General features: G+C 33.7%; 1 protein-coding gene across 2 annotated transcripts in view; it reads left to right on the forward strand.

Moving 5' to 3' along the window:
* NRDC (nardilysin convertase) overlaps window positions 1-15,378 on the forward strand; it is a 96,066-nt gene that overhangs the window by 39,724 nt on the left and 40,964 nt on the right. For both annotated transcript variants that reach the window (XM_055585921.1, XM_055585922.1), the window contains 7 exons: window positions 846-919; window positions 6,293-6,388; window positions 7,304-7,426; window positions 9,912-9,969; window positions 11,874-11,947; window positions 13,334-13,403; window positions 14,935-15,012. In XM_055585921.1, coding sequence (XP_055441896.1) covers window positions 846-919; window positions 6,293-6,388; window positions 7,304-7,426; window positions 9,912-9,969; window positions 11,874-11,947; window positions 13,334-13,403; window positions 14,935-15,012 — 573 coding nt within the window. The remainder of the gene's footprint in view (window positions 1-845; window positions 920-6,292; window positions 6,389-7,303; window positions 7,427-9,911; window positions 9,970-11,873; window positions 11,948-13,333; window positions 13,404-14,934; window positions 15,013-15,378) is intronic.

Consider the following 15,378-nt stretch of genomic DNA (forward strand, 5'->3'; position numbering starts at 1 on the left):
CTAGTAGCTAATTAAGTTAAAAGTTTCTTCTCAGAGCAAGCAGAAGTTCAAAGTTTATTAAATATTGTAGGAAATTAATTTTTTTAACGTCTTGCTGGAAAAATAAATAGTAATTTTTTAAAAACTTGCTTGTATTCCTGTTATTATTTAAATGGATATTTTGCATATGTAATTTGATGTACCACAACCTACATAAGAAATATGTTAAAGTTTACAAATACAGTTACACAATTAAGTGAAATACGAATAACCTTTAATATTTTAACTTAAAAAGTTAAAAAAGAGGAGTCCTCAAGATACTTTTTACTTATGAAATCAGGTACACATACAGTATGTAAACAGGCTTTATATGTGTGCTTAAATTTCATAGGGTAGTGATTGGAATAAGATTTCTGAAAAGGCTCCTTAGGGTTGATAATGGGGAAAAAAAAAAATCAAGAAACACCAGTCTAGAAATACATGTATATGTGTTAAAACTACCATGAAAAGCAGAGAAGTGATTACTGTAACATCTATGATATTACTTCTGAGATGGGTGCTGGGTGCTTCTAGAGTTTTGACAGTGTTCTATTTCTTGAACTGAGTAGTTGCCACTTTGGTATTTGCCTTATAGTCTGTATGCTCATGTTTTATGTATTTTTCTGTAATGGGTATTATATTTCATAATAGAGAAAAAGTGGTTTGTAGACCTCAAAATCTAGAAATGCTGTAAATTGTTTAGGTTTTATACGCACGATAATGAACTAAATCTCCAACTTAGTAAAGTTTCTTACTTTAAAAAAATAGATGTTGACTAGTGAAAAGCTTTTACCAGACAGGTTTTTTTTTTTTTTTTTTGTCTTAAGATGGGCCCAGTTTTTCATCCATCCACTAATGATCAGAGATGCAATTGACCGAGAAGTTGAAGCTGTTGATAGTGGTAAGTACTTTATGTTTTACTGCTTATTCCTTCATTGATCTAGTTATTTAGCACATTTATCATCCTTTATCACTCTTTATGTCATAAAGGGCTAAATTAAAATAGAAATGTCATGTTTATTACTGAAGCCATTAAATGTCTATTCAGTATAGATTTGAAATAAATCAAAGGATTGTGGATTTTTGATTTTTCAGCCTTTGCGTTTTTTGAGGGTTTAACCACAGTGACTGACCTCTTAACCATAATTCTTAATTCTTAAGACTAATACTGGGTATTCAAACTTTAGAAGTTCACATACTCTTTTTGCATGAAGAAATATTTCCTCTGAGGCTTTACCTTATGCACCATCCTGATATTAAAATAGCTTATTTTTTGTTACCTCTGTGTGTCAGTAACTTCTGTTACTTTGTGGTTTTAGCTTCTGTAGTTCTGAAAATAATTTTGATATGTTTATAGATGAAGAAACTAAACTCCTGAGCAGGAAACCTTTTAATTTTACTTTTTGATGGTCTTTCTTATCTTTGTGTTTTCAAGATTGAAGACCATAAGGAAAACTGTGTGTCTGTATAGGGTGAGGATTCATTAGAGAACTGTGCTACAGATATCCCTCAGTTACAGGGTATCAATAAATAATATCACTGCAGATTAACCCTGCTTCCTTATTTTATTTTATTTATTTATTTATTTTTTTGCTTCCTTATTTTAGCATTAGAAACACGTAATAGTACACTGCGGGGGACTTCCAGTTCATATAGGTTAGGCTTGGCTTGCATGACTGAAGAGGCCAGGTCTTTGTACTAGTTCTTCCTTTTGTAACATTTTCCCTTTGGTTTGATTGTGTATCTATTTCTGATAATCATTTACTGCCTTCAAGCGGAGAAGGCAGTGGCACCCCACTCCAGTCCTCTTGCCTGGAAAATCCCATGGACAGAGGAGCCTGGTAGGCTGCAGTCCATGGGGTCGCTAAGAGTCGGACACGACTGAGTGACTTCACTTTCACGTTTCACTTTCATGCATTGGAGAAGGACATGGCAACCCACTCCAGTGTCCTTGCCTGGAGAATCCCAGGGATGGGGGAGCCTGGTGGGCTGCCGTCTGTGGGGTCGCACAGGGTGGGACACGACTGAAGCAATTTGGCAGCAGCAGCAGGAGCCTTCACTAGGCAAAATAAACTGCAGATGACTGGAAAGAACTATTTGTTTTCAAGCCAGCAAACTGTGTTTTACTTATAGAAATGTCACTAATTGTGGCCCTCAATTTATTAGTAAAAGAGGGTAGAATGGAGTTAGATTCCTTCTAGTTGTAGTAGCTTCTTATAATCAAAGATTTATTTTCTTCATTTTTGTTATTTACTTACCCACAACTTTTTTCATAGGCCCAGATAACTTTGTTGAATGTATGAAAACTAAAATAAATAAGGAAAACTCTAAAAGCTTTCCCTGCTTTTGGGAACCTAGGAACTATATTCTGTGTCTTTAATTCTTTCAAGTGTGTTTTTATTTGTATAGTTTCAAGAGTAGGTTGAAATTGCCATTTAAAAGGTTAAAAGGACCCTGATGGTCCAATGATAGGACTCAGAAATTGTACTGCTAGAGCCTGGGCTCAATCTTTGGTTGGCAGACTAAGTTTGCTAGTTGTGTGGTAAGGCCCCCCCAAAAAAGATTAAACATCTGATTTAATTTTATAAGTTTAATTCAGAATATATTATATTTTGAATATGTGTTATATGATATGTACTCACACACTCACAATAAGTAGTTTTGGTTTAAAATGAATTTAGGCTAAAGGCTCTGTTTTTTTTGTTTCTGATGATAGGAGACCTAGGTTTCAATTTGTAATCCGATACAAATAGCTAGGTATATATCATTAGTTACTTAACCTTCTAAGTATTAAGGATTTACTTGAGATTAGGGAGATGAAAGGGGCTTCCCCAGTGGCTCAGCGATAAAGAGCCCACCTGCAGTGCAGGAGATGCAGGTTTGATCCATGGGTTGGCATGATCCCTTGGAGGAGTGCATGGCAAGCCACTCCAGTATTTTTGCCTGGAGAATCCCATGGACAGAGAAGCCTGGCGGTCCGTGGTCCATGAGGTCATAGAGAGTCGGACACAACTGAAGTGACTGAGCATGCCTTGTATGCAAGGAGATGGGAGAGGTCTAAATTTTGGTGTAACAAACTAGTATTCATTAAGTAGTTGTTTTTTAGCATATTGTTAATGATATATTATTCTCTTATTTGTATTTATAATACATCAGAAAATTTAAGATGAGCTTAAGTTTAGGGTCTATGAACATTGAACATACGAACATTTGGGGACTCAGTATTTACACATTGGTAGATACTGATACTTAATATGAACACAGCATAAATTTATCTTGGCTAAAGCCACAAAACATTTATAATTGAATAGTGTCACATGTTACATATCGTATGCAGGCCATTAAGTGTTAACAGCTCTAGGCTAGTTCTAAGTCAGTATTGTAGTCACATATCTTAGCCTTTCTTTTTTCAGAATCAGTATCTAGAAATAATGAGGTCTATTAAGCACTTTTGAAAGCTTCACAATTGAATGTTATTTTCTTTTATTCAGATGTAATAATCTTTATTCTATCATTCTTACCTCATTTGCATGTTTTTAGCTGCCTGTATGCTTTAATGACCCATTCAGTGTGAGAGGAGTTGAAATTCAACTGTCATGGTAGATTCATCTTTTCATTTTCCTTTTCCTTCTCCTCCTGCTTATGGAAGAGATTCTTTGCTAGGTTTTAAATTTATCACTTCTTGTACCTTCATTACCATGCCCTGCATTGACAGTCTGTTTTTGGTCTGATCTTTCAATGGAGTGGTTATACACATAAATTTATAAGAATTTGTTTGCACAATGCAGATAGGTCTGTTCATTGTTTTATAATTTTCTTGAATACATTTAATCACAGAAGCCACAAATGTACACAGGATAGATCTTAAAATCAGATTGACTTATTGCTAAAATAAGATTGTAGAGAAAATATTATTCTTAATGATTAGCTCTTTATTTTAACGATTATTCATACTCTACATAATCATGTGTAATTGCCTACATATTGTACCTTAGTAATTGAGATTGGGGATATGACCAAAACTTTTTTTAATATAATCAAGTGGTTGAGTGTGTTCTTTAAGTGTTCAGTATTTATACTCTATTTTTATCAGTTGTAGGGGAATTCTAAATTACTTTTTGTAGATATGTTTATATGTCTACTCTGTTATGGTTTCCTGTTGCTGCTGTAATAAATTACCAGAAAGCTTAAAATAACAGATTTATTTTCTTAAACTTTTGAAGGTCAGAAATCTAAAATATTTCCTCAGGACTGCATTTCTGTTGGCGGCCCCAAGGGAGAATCTGTTTGCTTTTCTACCTTCTAGATACCACCTACTTTCCTAGACTGTGGCTCCTTTCATTATCTTAAGAGCCATTGGTGTGGAATCTCCTTTGCTATCTGACCCTGCTTTTGTCTTAACATCTTCTGACCTTGATCCTCTTACCTCTGTCTTTTAAGGACCCTCTGATTACATTGGGACCACCCAGATAATCCCGTAGAGTCTCTTCGCAAGATCATTAATTTAATCACAGTGCAAAGTTCCTTTTACCATATAAGGTAACACATTCAGAGGTTTTGGAGATTAAGATACGGCCATCTTTGGGGGCCATTGTTCAGTCTTTCACACTTTAATAATGGAATTGTTTCTTCTGTGTTATAGCCACCATATCTTCATGTTTTTACAGAGATTTTAAAAATTTGCTCTGTTGAAGCTATGTATATATACTTTTTACTATGTATGCTTTCTAGATATGGAAATTATATTTTTTTTTACTGTCTCACCTTTGATTTAGACTTCATGACTTGTAACTGAAGTATGTTATTTCATATATGTTTCTACTACTTTCCTTCCCTTCTGTCACCACTTTGGTTTCCGCTCTCTTTCCAAGTATAACAGTGGTGGCTCCTCATCAGTTTTCCTGTCTTTACTTTTACAACCAGAATGAACTTACTGAAGTCTAGATCTATGATAATAATAATGTTACTCTCCTTATTAAACACTGGTAATGTCTTACCATTATTCCTATAAGTAATAATAGCTAATATTTATTGAGCTTATTATAATTATTACCTCCATTATCCTTACTTGACATGCAGTGAAACTGAGGCTTAGAAGGGCTCTTTCAAAAATTGTTTCTTCCTTATCTCTTCAGCCTTATATCTTGACTCTGCTTTGATTCTGAACTTTCTACCTCCAGCAACTAGTTTAGTAGTACCTGGTGCATAGTAGATGTTCAGTGTAGGAATGTATCTTATTTAATTCTTATTTTGAAAAATCCTATGAGCTTGGTACTAGTAACTCCATACTCTAGACGAAAAATAGAATCTAGGAAGTTAGATAACTTCCTCAATGTTATGCAGCTTAGTAATTGCAGAACTTGGATTCTAGCAAAGATATTTCTGGCTTCAAAGTGATTGTTTTTAACCATTAGTACTTTATTACCTACATAGTTGGCTTTGGAGGAAATTTAAATAATATATATGGCAAAGTTCTCAGATAATAAGGAATTTGATTTAACATTTTATTAGCACCTTCATTGATAAAATCTTGGACATAGCCTCTGTTGACTGAATAAAAATGCACAGCCTAAAAGTTGAGAGTTATGTTTTACTTGACGGGTTCTCTGAGGACTTCAAGCCTGGGACGCAGCATCTCAGATAATGTTGAGAAAACTGTTCCAAAGTGGCAAGGGGGATCAGGGAGCCAGGATATATAGGAGTTTTTTGCAACAGGAGACCAGGTAGTTGGAACATCAAAAGATTACTGTTAATAAAAGAAAATGAGATATCTCAAGGTAAGGAATTTAGTGCTTTTCTATGTATGGGAAGATGCAAGAGTCTGGACTCACTGAAATCATTCCTTTGATAGCATCTCAGCTATCTGGGGCCAGTATCCTGTGTTTTCTCATGCTGAGTTTCCTTAGGGCACGCTGTCCCTGCGGCTGTAATGTGATGGCTTGATGACTGTAACATCCTTTGTTTACTGATTGGCAGGCAATATTTTGGTTCTCATATTCTAGACTTGAAACTTTCAGGTCATTAACTACCTGTTTCATTTGAAAATAAAGGAAAATCTCTAGAAAGGTGAATTGACTACCCAAAATTACAGAATATATTAAGTCATAGAACTTGTCCTAGATCATTGAATTTCCCACTTCAGTCTTACTATACATGATTCATAAAATTAATTTTTGTTACTTCCTTACTTTCAGTTGTTTAAGCCTGAATTTCCAGATAGTAAATCAAGATACTGAATTTCATTTTATTAAAAATATTTCTTTAAAATTGACAGAATATCAGCTTGCAAGACCCTCTGATGCAAACAGAAAGGAAATGTTGTTTGGAAGCCTTGCTAGACCTGGACATCCTATGGGGAAATTTTTTTGGGGTAAGAGACTAAATATTTCATCGTGTTTCATATTTTCTAGTAAAGAAAGATTGAGAACATGAAGGGTTTATAAATAATGAAAAGGTAAGGTAGTTAGGTACTTTTTACATTTTGGGGTAGGTAGGTAGGTAGCTTTTCAAATAGAAAGCAGTTAAGTATGCCTATGTTTTGGTTCCCTAATGTTGGATGTATGAGGAATAGCACCTACTATTTATTTAGAAAATGTTTTTTGGGTACCAGATGCTCTACTACCACAGTGTGAATTTATAAAAGTGTGTTATAAAATATGTGCTCTACCCCAACCTGAATTTGCCTTTATCAACAGAGATTGAGCAGTGATTTCTCTAGTAGTTTTTGAGCTGTGACCTAATTTTGTTTAATTGGTAAACTGTTTAAATGGTGTCTGTTTTTCATAATGGCTGTTTCTTAGTGTTAGAATTCAGTTATTATAGCCTTATATTAATCCACTTGACTACAGAGTAGAATCTGGAATGAGTTGGCCTAATGGCATTTAGACCAATCATTCAAAGGATGATTTGCTTGTTTGCTTGTTTGTACAGTTGTATACTCTATATGGCATCCTGGCTGTATGTGGTTTATATTTAAGAATTATGCAGAATATTACTAAAATAATTCATAGATAAAACCTAATAGACTAATTATTAAGAAAGGAAGCGTAAGGCAAATACTGTTGTTGCAGTATTGCTAACTAGAGATTAATTCCTTATGTGTTAAAATAAACCTTGAAATTGTTTCTTGTGAATTTTTGTCTTATTTTGATAAACTGTTTCAGTATTTTGAGTCACCTGGGTTATTTCCTTAGTTGTATATAGTAGCAGAGGATGCACTGTCAGTGTAGAGACTTTTAATACAGTAAACTTAATCATATCTATAATCTTTTTCATTTTTTTATAGGAAATGCTGAAACTCTCAAACATGAGCCCAAAAGAAATAATACTGATACACATGCTAGATTGAGAGAATTCTGGCTGCGTTATTATTCTGCTCATTACATGACTTTAGTGGTTCAATCCAAAGGTAATATTGTCTACTATGGCCCTTAGAATTACTTGAAAGTAGTGCTTTTTTAGGACTTGTCTGTCATATCAGTGTTACTGTGCACTGTTAACTTACTTTAGTGGTTGATCCTAATATGAACTAAAGGAAATCAGAATTTGAAGAGGCAAAGCTCAGGGACACACAAGATCATCTGATTCTCAGGCAAATGTTTTTCTCCTATAGACATAAGTCTTATCTCTTGGCTAGTGTTAGTGTATTAATGTACTAATAGATTGTGAATTGGTCTTTTGAGCAACATTTGGCTGCTGCCTTTATCATCTCTGCTTTTGCATTTAATTTGTGTTAATCATAAACTCTTAGAGGGCACAGATCAGATCAGATCAGTCGCTCAGTCGTGTCCGACTCTTTGTGACCCCACGAATTGCAGCACGCCAGGCCTCCCTGTCCAGCACCAACTCCCGGAGTTCACTCAGACTCACGTCCATCGAGTCAGTGACGCCATCCAGCCATCTCATCCTCTGTCGTCCCCTTCTCCTCCTGCCCCCAATCCCTCCCAGCATCAGAGTCTTTTCCAATGAGTCAACTCTTCGCATGAGGTGGCCAAAGTACTGGACTTTCAGCTTTAGCATCATTCCTTCCAAAGAAATCCCAGGGCTGATCTCCTTCAGAATGGACTGGTTGGATCTCCTTGCAGTCCAAGGGACTCTCAAGAGTCTTCTCCAACACCACAGTTCAAAAGCATCAATTCTTCAGCGCTCAGCCTTCTTCACAGTCCAACTCTCACATCCATACATGACCACAGGAAAAACCATAGCCTTGACTAGAAAGGACCTTTGTTGGCAAAGTAATGTCTCTGCTTTTGAATATGCTCTCTAGGTTGGTCATAACTTTCCTTCCAAGGAGTAAGCGTCTTTTAATTTCATGGCTGCAGTCACCATTTGCAGTGATTTTGGAGCCCAGAAAAATAAAGTCTGACACTGTTTCCACTGTTTCCCCATCTGTTTCCACAGTGTTTGTCTTTTCATCATTACATAGGGTCCAATAAAATGGCATGATTAATTGAAGCCTATCATGGTGATGCTAGCAGAAGTATCTTAAATGTAAAAATATTGGTCAGTACCTCTACACTTTCACTTCTTTTATCTTTAGTGAAGATAATGTTGTATCAACTTTTCTCATTAAAGAAATCATAGTATCTTTCTTTTGTTTTCTTTATATTTTATTCTCCTTAGGTTGATTTTCAAAGTCAGTCATTTGCTGAACTATACATTTTGATATACCTCATATTTGTATATTTGATACACATTTGATAAACCTCAGTTTGTATATTTCTTTTTGAAAAACAAATTTTCCCACCCTAATGTAATTCTCCATTTTATAAAATTTTGCTCTCTCATTGTCAAAATTAAGATCAGAGCTGACTTGGCACTTAATTATAAAACATTTTTATATTTAGAATCAAAATTAGTCCACTAAAGTTGACATGAACATAAGGTATGGCATTTAGACTGCAAATGTGCATCTCATTTCCTTTTACAACATTTATTAAAATAGGCAATTCTATATTTACTGTGTAATGTTAATTTGCAATTTAAAACTAATTTTTGTTTCCAAATCTGTCATGAACATGCATTTTTTTTTTCAACTGGGTATTGATTCTTTTGCATTCTTTTCTTCAGTGATAGCAAATATATTAATGCTTCTTGCAAATTTCTAAAATAAGTCCCACATATTCGATAAGAGAACTTTGTCCAATCTAGAGTCAGTTTGGAGTGTCAGCATTTATTGTATCATTTACAAGTTAAATATCAATATAAATAGTATGGAGTAAATTCAGAACTTGATTACTGATTTGCATTTTGTTTTATATATCCTGGGGCATCACTTTTTGAGTTAGTGAAACTCATGTGTCTGTTGAAACTAACAAGTAATATCCAGTGATGGTGATGGTAACAAATCACTGGGATAAGACTAAAAGATTTCCTTTTTCATTTAGAACTCCTGTTTTACTAGAAATTTGAAAAGAATTTCTTATGAAATATAAGAAAAAGAATCGAGAGAAGATAGAAATCATATCAACCTAAGAAGACCTCAGCAAGTGTATATTGATGTAAAACAAATGGAATATAATAGTACTGATGAGCTGCTGAGAACGGTCAGTGTAGTGTAGGTTAGTTAAGCGAAACCGTAAGTTTTGGAATGGTGATTGATGTATTCTCATCTCTTGCCTAGCAAAAACTTTTTTTCTACTTGTTTGCTTTCTCTAAATTCACTAGGAAGAAAGAATAAAGAAGTCTCAACAAAATTAAATTATATGTATCTCAAGATTTTCTTAAATAGTTATTTTTCCTGTTACTGATTACTGGTTAAGGAGTGGCAAGTGATGCCCAAATTAAAGTATTCCTTTATTTTATAGCTAAAAATCCATGAGAAATCTAATTGCATTTCTGCTTTTAATAACAACATTGCCTTTCTCTGTCTCCTTCCTGCCTTCTCCACAAAGAAACTCTGGATACTTTGGAAAAGTGGGTGACTGAGATCTTCTCTCAGATACCAAACAAGTAAGACATTTATTTTCATAAATCATACTCCTATGGAGTTAAGGAGGCCGTTTTTTGCTTTTGGTTTATTTTTTAAACGGGTAATTAAATTAAGACCTAAAGTAGTTTAGATAACACAGCAAGATAACACAGGCTTTGAGAGGGAAAACTGACTTGAATACCCAAGTTTCCATAGTTTCTGTAGTTCAAAATTCCAAGCTTGTAAACTTATAGTAAGCAGTAACTCTGAAGAATTTATGCCTCATTTTGTGTTTCTTCAGAGCTTTTGTGTTACTGTGTTCAGTGCTTGAAACTGTATTATTGTGTTGAGAGGTAGAATATACATATACTTAGATGTATCCCTTGCCTCAGAACAAATTATGTTCTGAAGGTTTGTTTTTCAAGTCAGTGGTTTGGAACTTGGAATGCTTTTCCCTCACAAAAGAATAATCTTGTAGATGATAATTGACTTTACATATTACCTGAAAAGCCTGTTGCATATATTCAAATCAAATTGCCTTTTATTAGAAATTGGATGTAGAGTTCCAGCTCAGAAAGCTACTATTTTTTGGTCCACTTCAAATTCATAAAAATAATACACATATTTAAAAGATACTTTATTGTTATGTTTTTTGTTACAGAGAATACAAAAAATTTAATTAAGCAAATAAGTTTCTCTTCTCACTCTTAGCAGTTTGCATTTTAGTAAACTAAATGAAATCAGATTGTTTTTTTCTTGTATCAGGTGAGTAAGCTAGACTTTTTCCAGTTCTTCATTCCAAGACAATTTGTTTTAAATTTATGAAAGAGAAATTAGTTTTAAAAATGTTAGAATAATTTGTAATAACAACTGATTGGTTATTATTATCTTGCCTAATGTAAATTTCCATTGATACTAACAAGGAAAGATAATGAAAGCCATGCCAATGTTATGGGGTTGTTTTGTTTGTTTTGATAAGAAATGAATATTAGCTTCTTAAGTGTCAAGTGACAGATTGAAATGTGTTTCACTGTGAAACTTTACTAATAAAATCATAAGTATATTGAATAGAGGGGCTTCCCTGGTGGCTCAGGTGGTAAAGAATCTGCTTGCAATGCGCGAGACCTGGGTTCGATCCCTGGGGTGGGAAGACCCCTGGAGGAGGGCATGGCCTCCCACTCCAGTATTCTTGCCTGGAGAATCCCCATGGACAGAGGAGCCTGGTGGGCTACTGTCCATGAGGTCACAAAGAGTCAGATAAGAGTGAGCAACTAAGCACAGCACATATAGAATAGAGGGAGTCACTAGGTCTTGTTGGTCAATCCCTGATAAGAATTTTAAATTTAAAAAATCTTTTAAATATTATTCATTAAGAACTTTGTTTCCTTAATTAGCCAGGTTAAAAAGTCTTCTGGGTAATTAATACTGATTTCATATTGACCGTGTTTAGGAGAAATATTAGTTAACAGTATATTCAACTGTGTGCAAAGCCTTTAGAAGGAAGAATCCAAGTTTTTTAAATACCACAGTGCTTATTAATACCATACTTTATTCCTAAGAATCACTCAATGTGTATTTGTTGTATCAAAAAAATATCTCTAGTATAAATTTTCTCTCTGAAATGGCTTTCTATTAAGATGAGAACTAAAGTTGAATGGGACTGATAGAGACAGTAAATATTGGGAGGGGAGGTCCCTTCAATTCATTGTTTTCTGTCTCCCGTGAGTTTTAAAAGTATTTGAGTTATTGGGGCTGAAGTTAAGAATAGTTGGTGTAGTTCAGGATTTTGTGGCTTTCTTGCCATCTATTCACTTATGCCTAGGATGATTCTCAACCAGGGGCGCATAGAATAGATTATAAATACCTATCAGTTTAGGTATCCCTAAAGATACTGCTTATAAAGGCTTTTGCCAATTAAATTTTAATGTATTTGTTTTATTTTCAGTGGGTTACCCAAACCAAACTTTGGCCATTTAACGGATCCATTTGACACACCAGCATTTAACAAACTTTATAGAGGTTCGTGAACCAAAGGTTTAAAACTATTTGAAATAACTTTAGCACATTCTCTAAAACTTAATTGGGGCTGCCAATTTTCTTTGAAAATGAGAATACAACAGAAAGTACAGCTAGATTGGAAAGGAAGTAGACAGACAATGGAAATCCAACTAGTGACAGATAGCAGTCCACTAACTAGTAGCAGATTCATGGGTCTGGTACCTTGATGCTGCTTGACTCTGTTTCGTGCTTTCTTCCTATTTTTCTCTCGTTTCCTTTTGTTCTTGGTGTTTTTTTGTTTCTTTCCTATTTTGTTTTATCTATATTCTGCTCTTTTTTGCCTTTTAAAGACAAAAATAGGGATGGGAAAACACTTTGGAAATAACTTCCATTTATCTTCACTATAAAACTAAATTTTTATTAAATGAGACAAATTTAGTGTTTAAAAAAAATGGGTGGGGGGAGTCACTGGTAAATCTTACCATCCAGAGAAGTGGTTTTGGCAAATTTTCTTTTGAGTCTGTATGTATATTTTTATAACATAGTTGAGATTATAAAGTATATGCACTTCTGTCTCTTGCTTTTTTCATTTAATATTATGTTTGTAATAACCGCCCAATGAGCCATTACCTGGTTATGCTATAGTTTACTTAACAATTTGCCTATAGTAAATATTGCAAAAGCATTCCTAATTCACCATTTCTCTTTTTTACTTTTTTTATCATGGCAAATATTTTTGTTTCTCCTAATTGGCTAATTATTCCCTTCTCCTTCTCCTTTACCCCAGTTGCCAGTCTCTTTCTTCTTTGTTTTCTCTGACCAGTGACTTTTGTCACACTGTTTATGCTGCTGCCTCCATTCGAACTAAGCTGACTCTTCCCAGAGACAACTTATTTTTGGTTGTATTTTTTTCTGACTGTAGATTTTCTCTTCAAAGAATCGTAGAATAGTAGCACTGGGAAGAATCTTAGAGATATTTTAATTTACCCCAACTCATCATACCATAACCGATTCAGAAGGAGTTAAATGCAGTTTATTTTCTCCAAGTCCTATAAACTCACATAGCAAGATAGTAGTAGGGCTAGATTTCAGCCATGGGTCTCCTTATTCCTAGTCATGTACCTGTTCTTGCAAAAAGGGATCCACCCTTAGGGGTGTTCATATTTTTATAGTTCTTTTATCCATGCCTTCTCTATCTGTGAAACCAAATTAAAAAGAAATTTACAAAATTGCACTATTCAAAGTGGAAAATTGGCAACTTGAAATAATAATTATATTGTGTTTAACTTTCCCCTGCTTATTAGAGGATGAAATATATACAATTTATTAAAAATTTCATGTAACATAGTATATATAAGTTGTGGAGAAACACTTATGTCTGCTCTTCTGAAAAATATTTTTGTTCAGTTGTTCCAATTAGAAAAATCCATGCTCTGACCATCACATGGGCACTTCCCCCTCAACAGCAGCATTACAGGTAAGAGTTCAAAGGCAAATTTACTCCATTAGATACTGACTGAGAATCATATTTTAAAAGCATACTGAGTGGTTTAAATTTGGGCACTCCAGATTTATAAATGCAAGTACGATGATAAACTGGGACACCACTACTTCAAGATTTTTGCCTTTGGTATATGTTTTAATATCTTCCTGGATATAAAAGCTAGAGTTTTCTTAGGATTAGTTGCTTTTCCTGGGTGTTTGAAATTAAGTATCTCAGTGTGAATGCTAACTTTTATAATGATTTCTTTAGTACTTTGAGTATAAATATGTATTAGCTTATGATTTATTTGTTAGTGGTGATGATTTAGTTTGATCTTGTGAAAAATAAAATTAAGTAATTTTGAGCCTGGCATACAACTACAGCATAAATCTCAAGAACTTACTTGAGTTGGGAATGAGTTAGGTCAGATTTTTGGAAGTTAGGAAAACATTTCAGTTTATTCTTATAATTATCTTACAGGAGCCATAGAGTTGAGCTAAGAAGTTCTTTAAAGGTTAGGATCATTAAGTGGGTACAAAGGCTTCTTTCATTAGAAATAAATGCTAATGAACTGATAAAAAGTTAACTGAAGTTTCTAAAACTATTACCAACAAAACAAACCCAAGAAGACACACAAGCAGAAGGAAAGAAAAGTAATGTGTATTGCTTAAGCTCAGTTCAGTAAAAATGCTTTTAACAATCTAGTTCCTTGAAGTTAACAAACAAGATCAGTATGCCTCCATTTAGAAAGTAGAGAACATGTATATTGTCTATTTGTTTTTTTTTAGTGTAGGGATAATATAGGAAGTAGTAATATTCATTGATTGTGTGTTAGAGTGTCTCAAAAATGTTAAAATGGTCATATGCATATTTAAAAGTTTATTCCATTTGTTTTAAATTTTGATTAGAAAAATAGTATGCTTACATAATATTAAGGACAAAGAATATTAAGTAAAAAGTAAAACTCTGCATCTCCTCTGTCCTCATAAGTATGCCTAACATTAAAATAATAAATATAAAACATATCTTTTTATGGGATTGGAATTATACTATATATACCATTCTTCCTTTTTTTTGCATTTTCTTATTCTGTGTTCTTAATTAGCAAAGCCTTGTTCATCCTCTGCCTGATTACTAAAGTAATTCATTGTAGAAATCTTGAGAACTACTAAAAAGTAGAAAAAAGTCATCCATGATTCTGTTTTCCAAAGACTGTATCATTTCTATATGTTTTGATCCAGTTGTTTTAATGGACTGTGTATTTGTTTTAACCTAATGTTTATTCCAGATATATGAACTTTGAGTAAATTAGCTTTTGTGGGGAACAATTTATTTTTACAAAGAAGCAAGTGTTTTTGTCTTGCTGCTATCAAATTAATTATAATTTCATATTTAATGGAATTTATGTGAAAATAAGTTTATAACCACATTCTCAAATATCAGTCTCAGAAGATTTTCTAAAGTAAAATTAAGGTATTTATACCTTAATATTTTAAAATTTCTGATCTTAACTTTTTTTTTTAAGGGTGAAACCACTTCATTATATCTCTTGGCTGGTTGGACATGAAGGCAAAGGCAGCATTCTTTCTTACCTTAGAAAAAAGCAAGTATTTAATAAATATTTTCAGTGTAGCAATCTCTGAAAAATAGTAGACAACAGTTTTATAGAACCATGAGTCCTGAATTACATAAAAGGTTAGCTCTAATCAAGAATTTGTATTTGAACAATAATAAAGTCAATTTTAAATGCTGTGGATCTCCAGCCTTTCTCACTCCAGAAGGTGGACTTTAATGAAAACTTCATTGGGTGGATAAATTATAGAAATTATGTGGGACTGTGAACAGCCGTGTGTTTTAGAAAATAGCCAGAATGTCTCCTAAAGCATTTAAGCACATGTTTAAGTTGCCTAGTCAAATAATAGAAATATAACTTTAGAATCAGGACCAAAACACATTAAAGTAATTCCTT

Source organism: Bubalus kerabau, chromosome 6, assembly GCF_029407905.1.
Source record: "Bubalus kerabau isolate K-KA32 ecotype Philippines breed swamp buffalo chromosome 6, PCC_UOA_SB_1v2, whole genome shotgun sequence".
In the NCBI taxonomy this organism is placed as follows: Eukaryota; Metazoa; Chordata; class Mammalia; order Artiodactyla; family Bovidae; genus Bubalus; species Bubalus kerabau.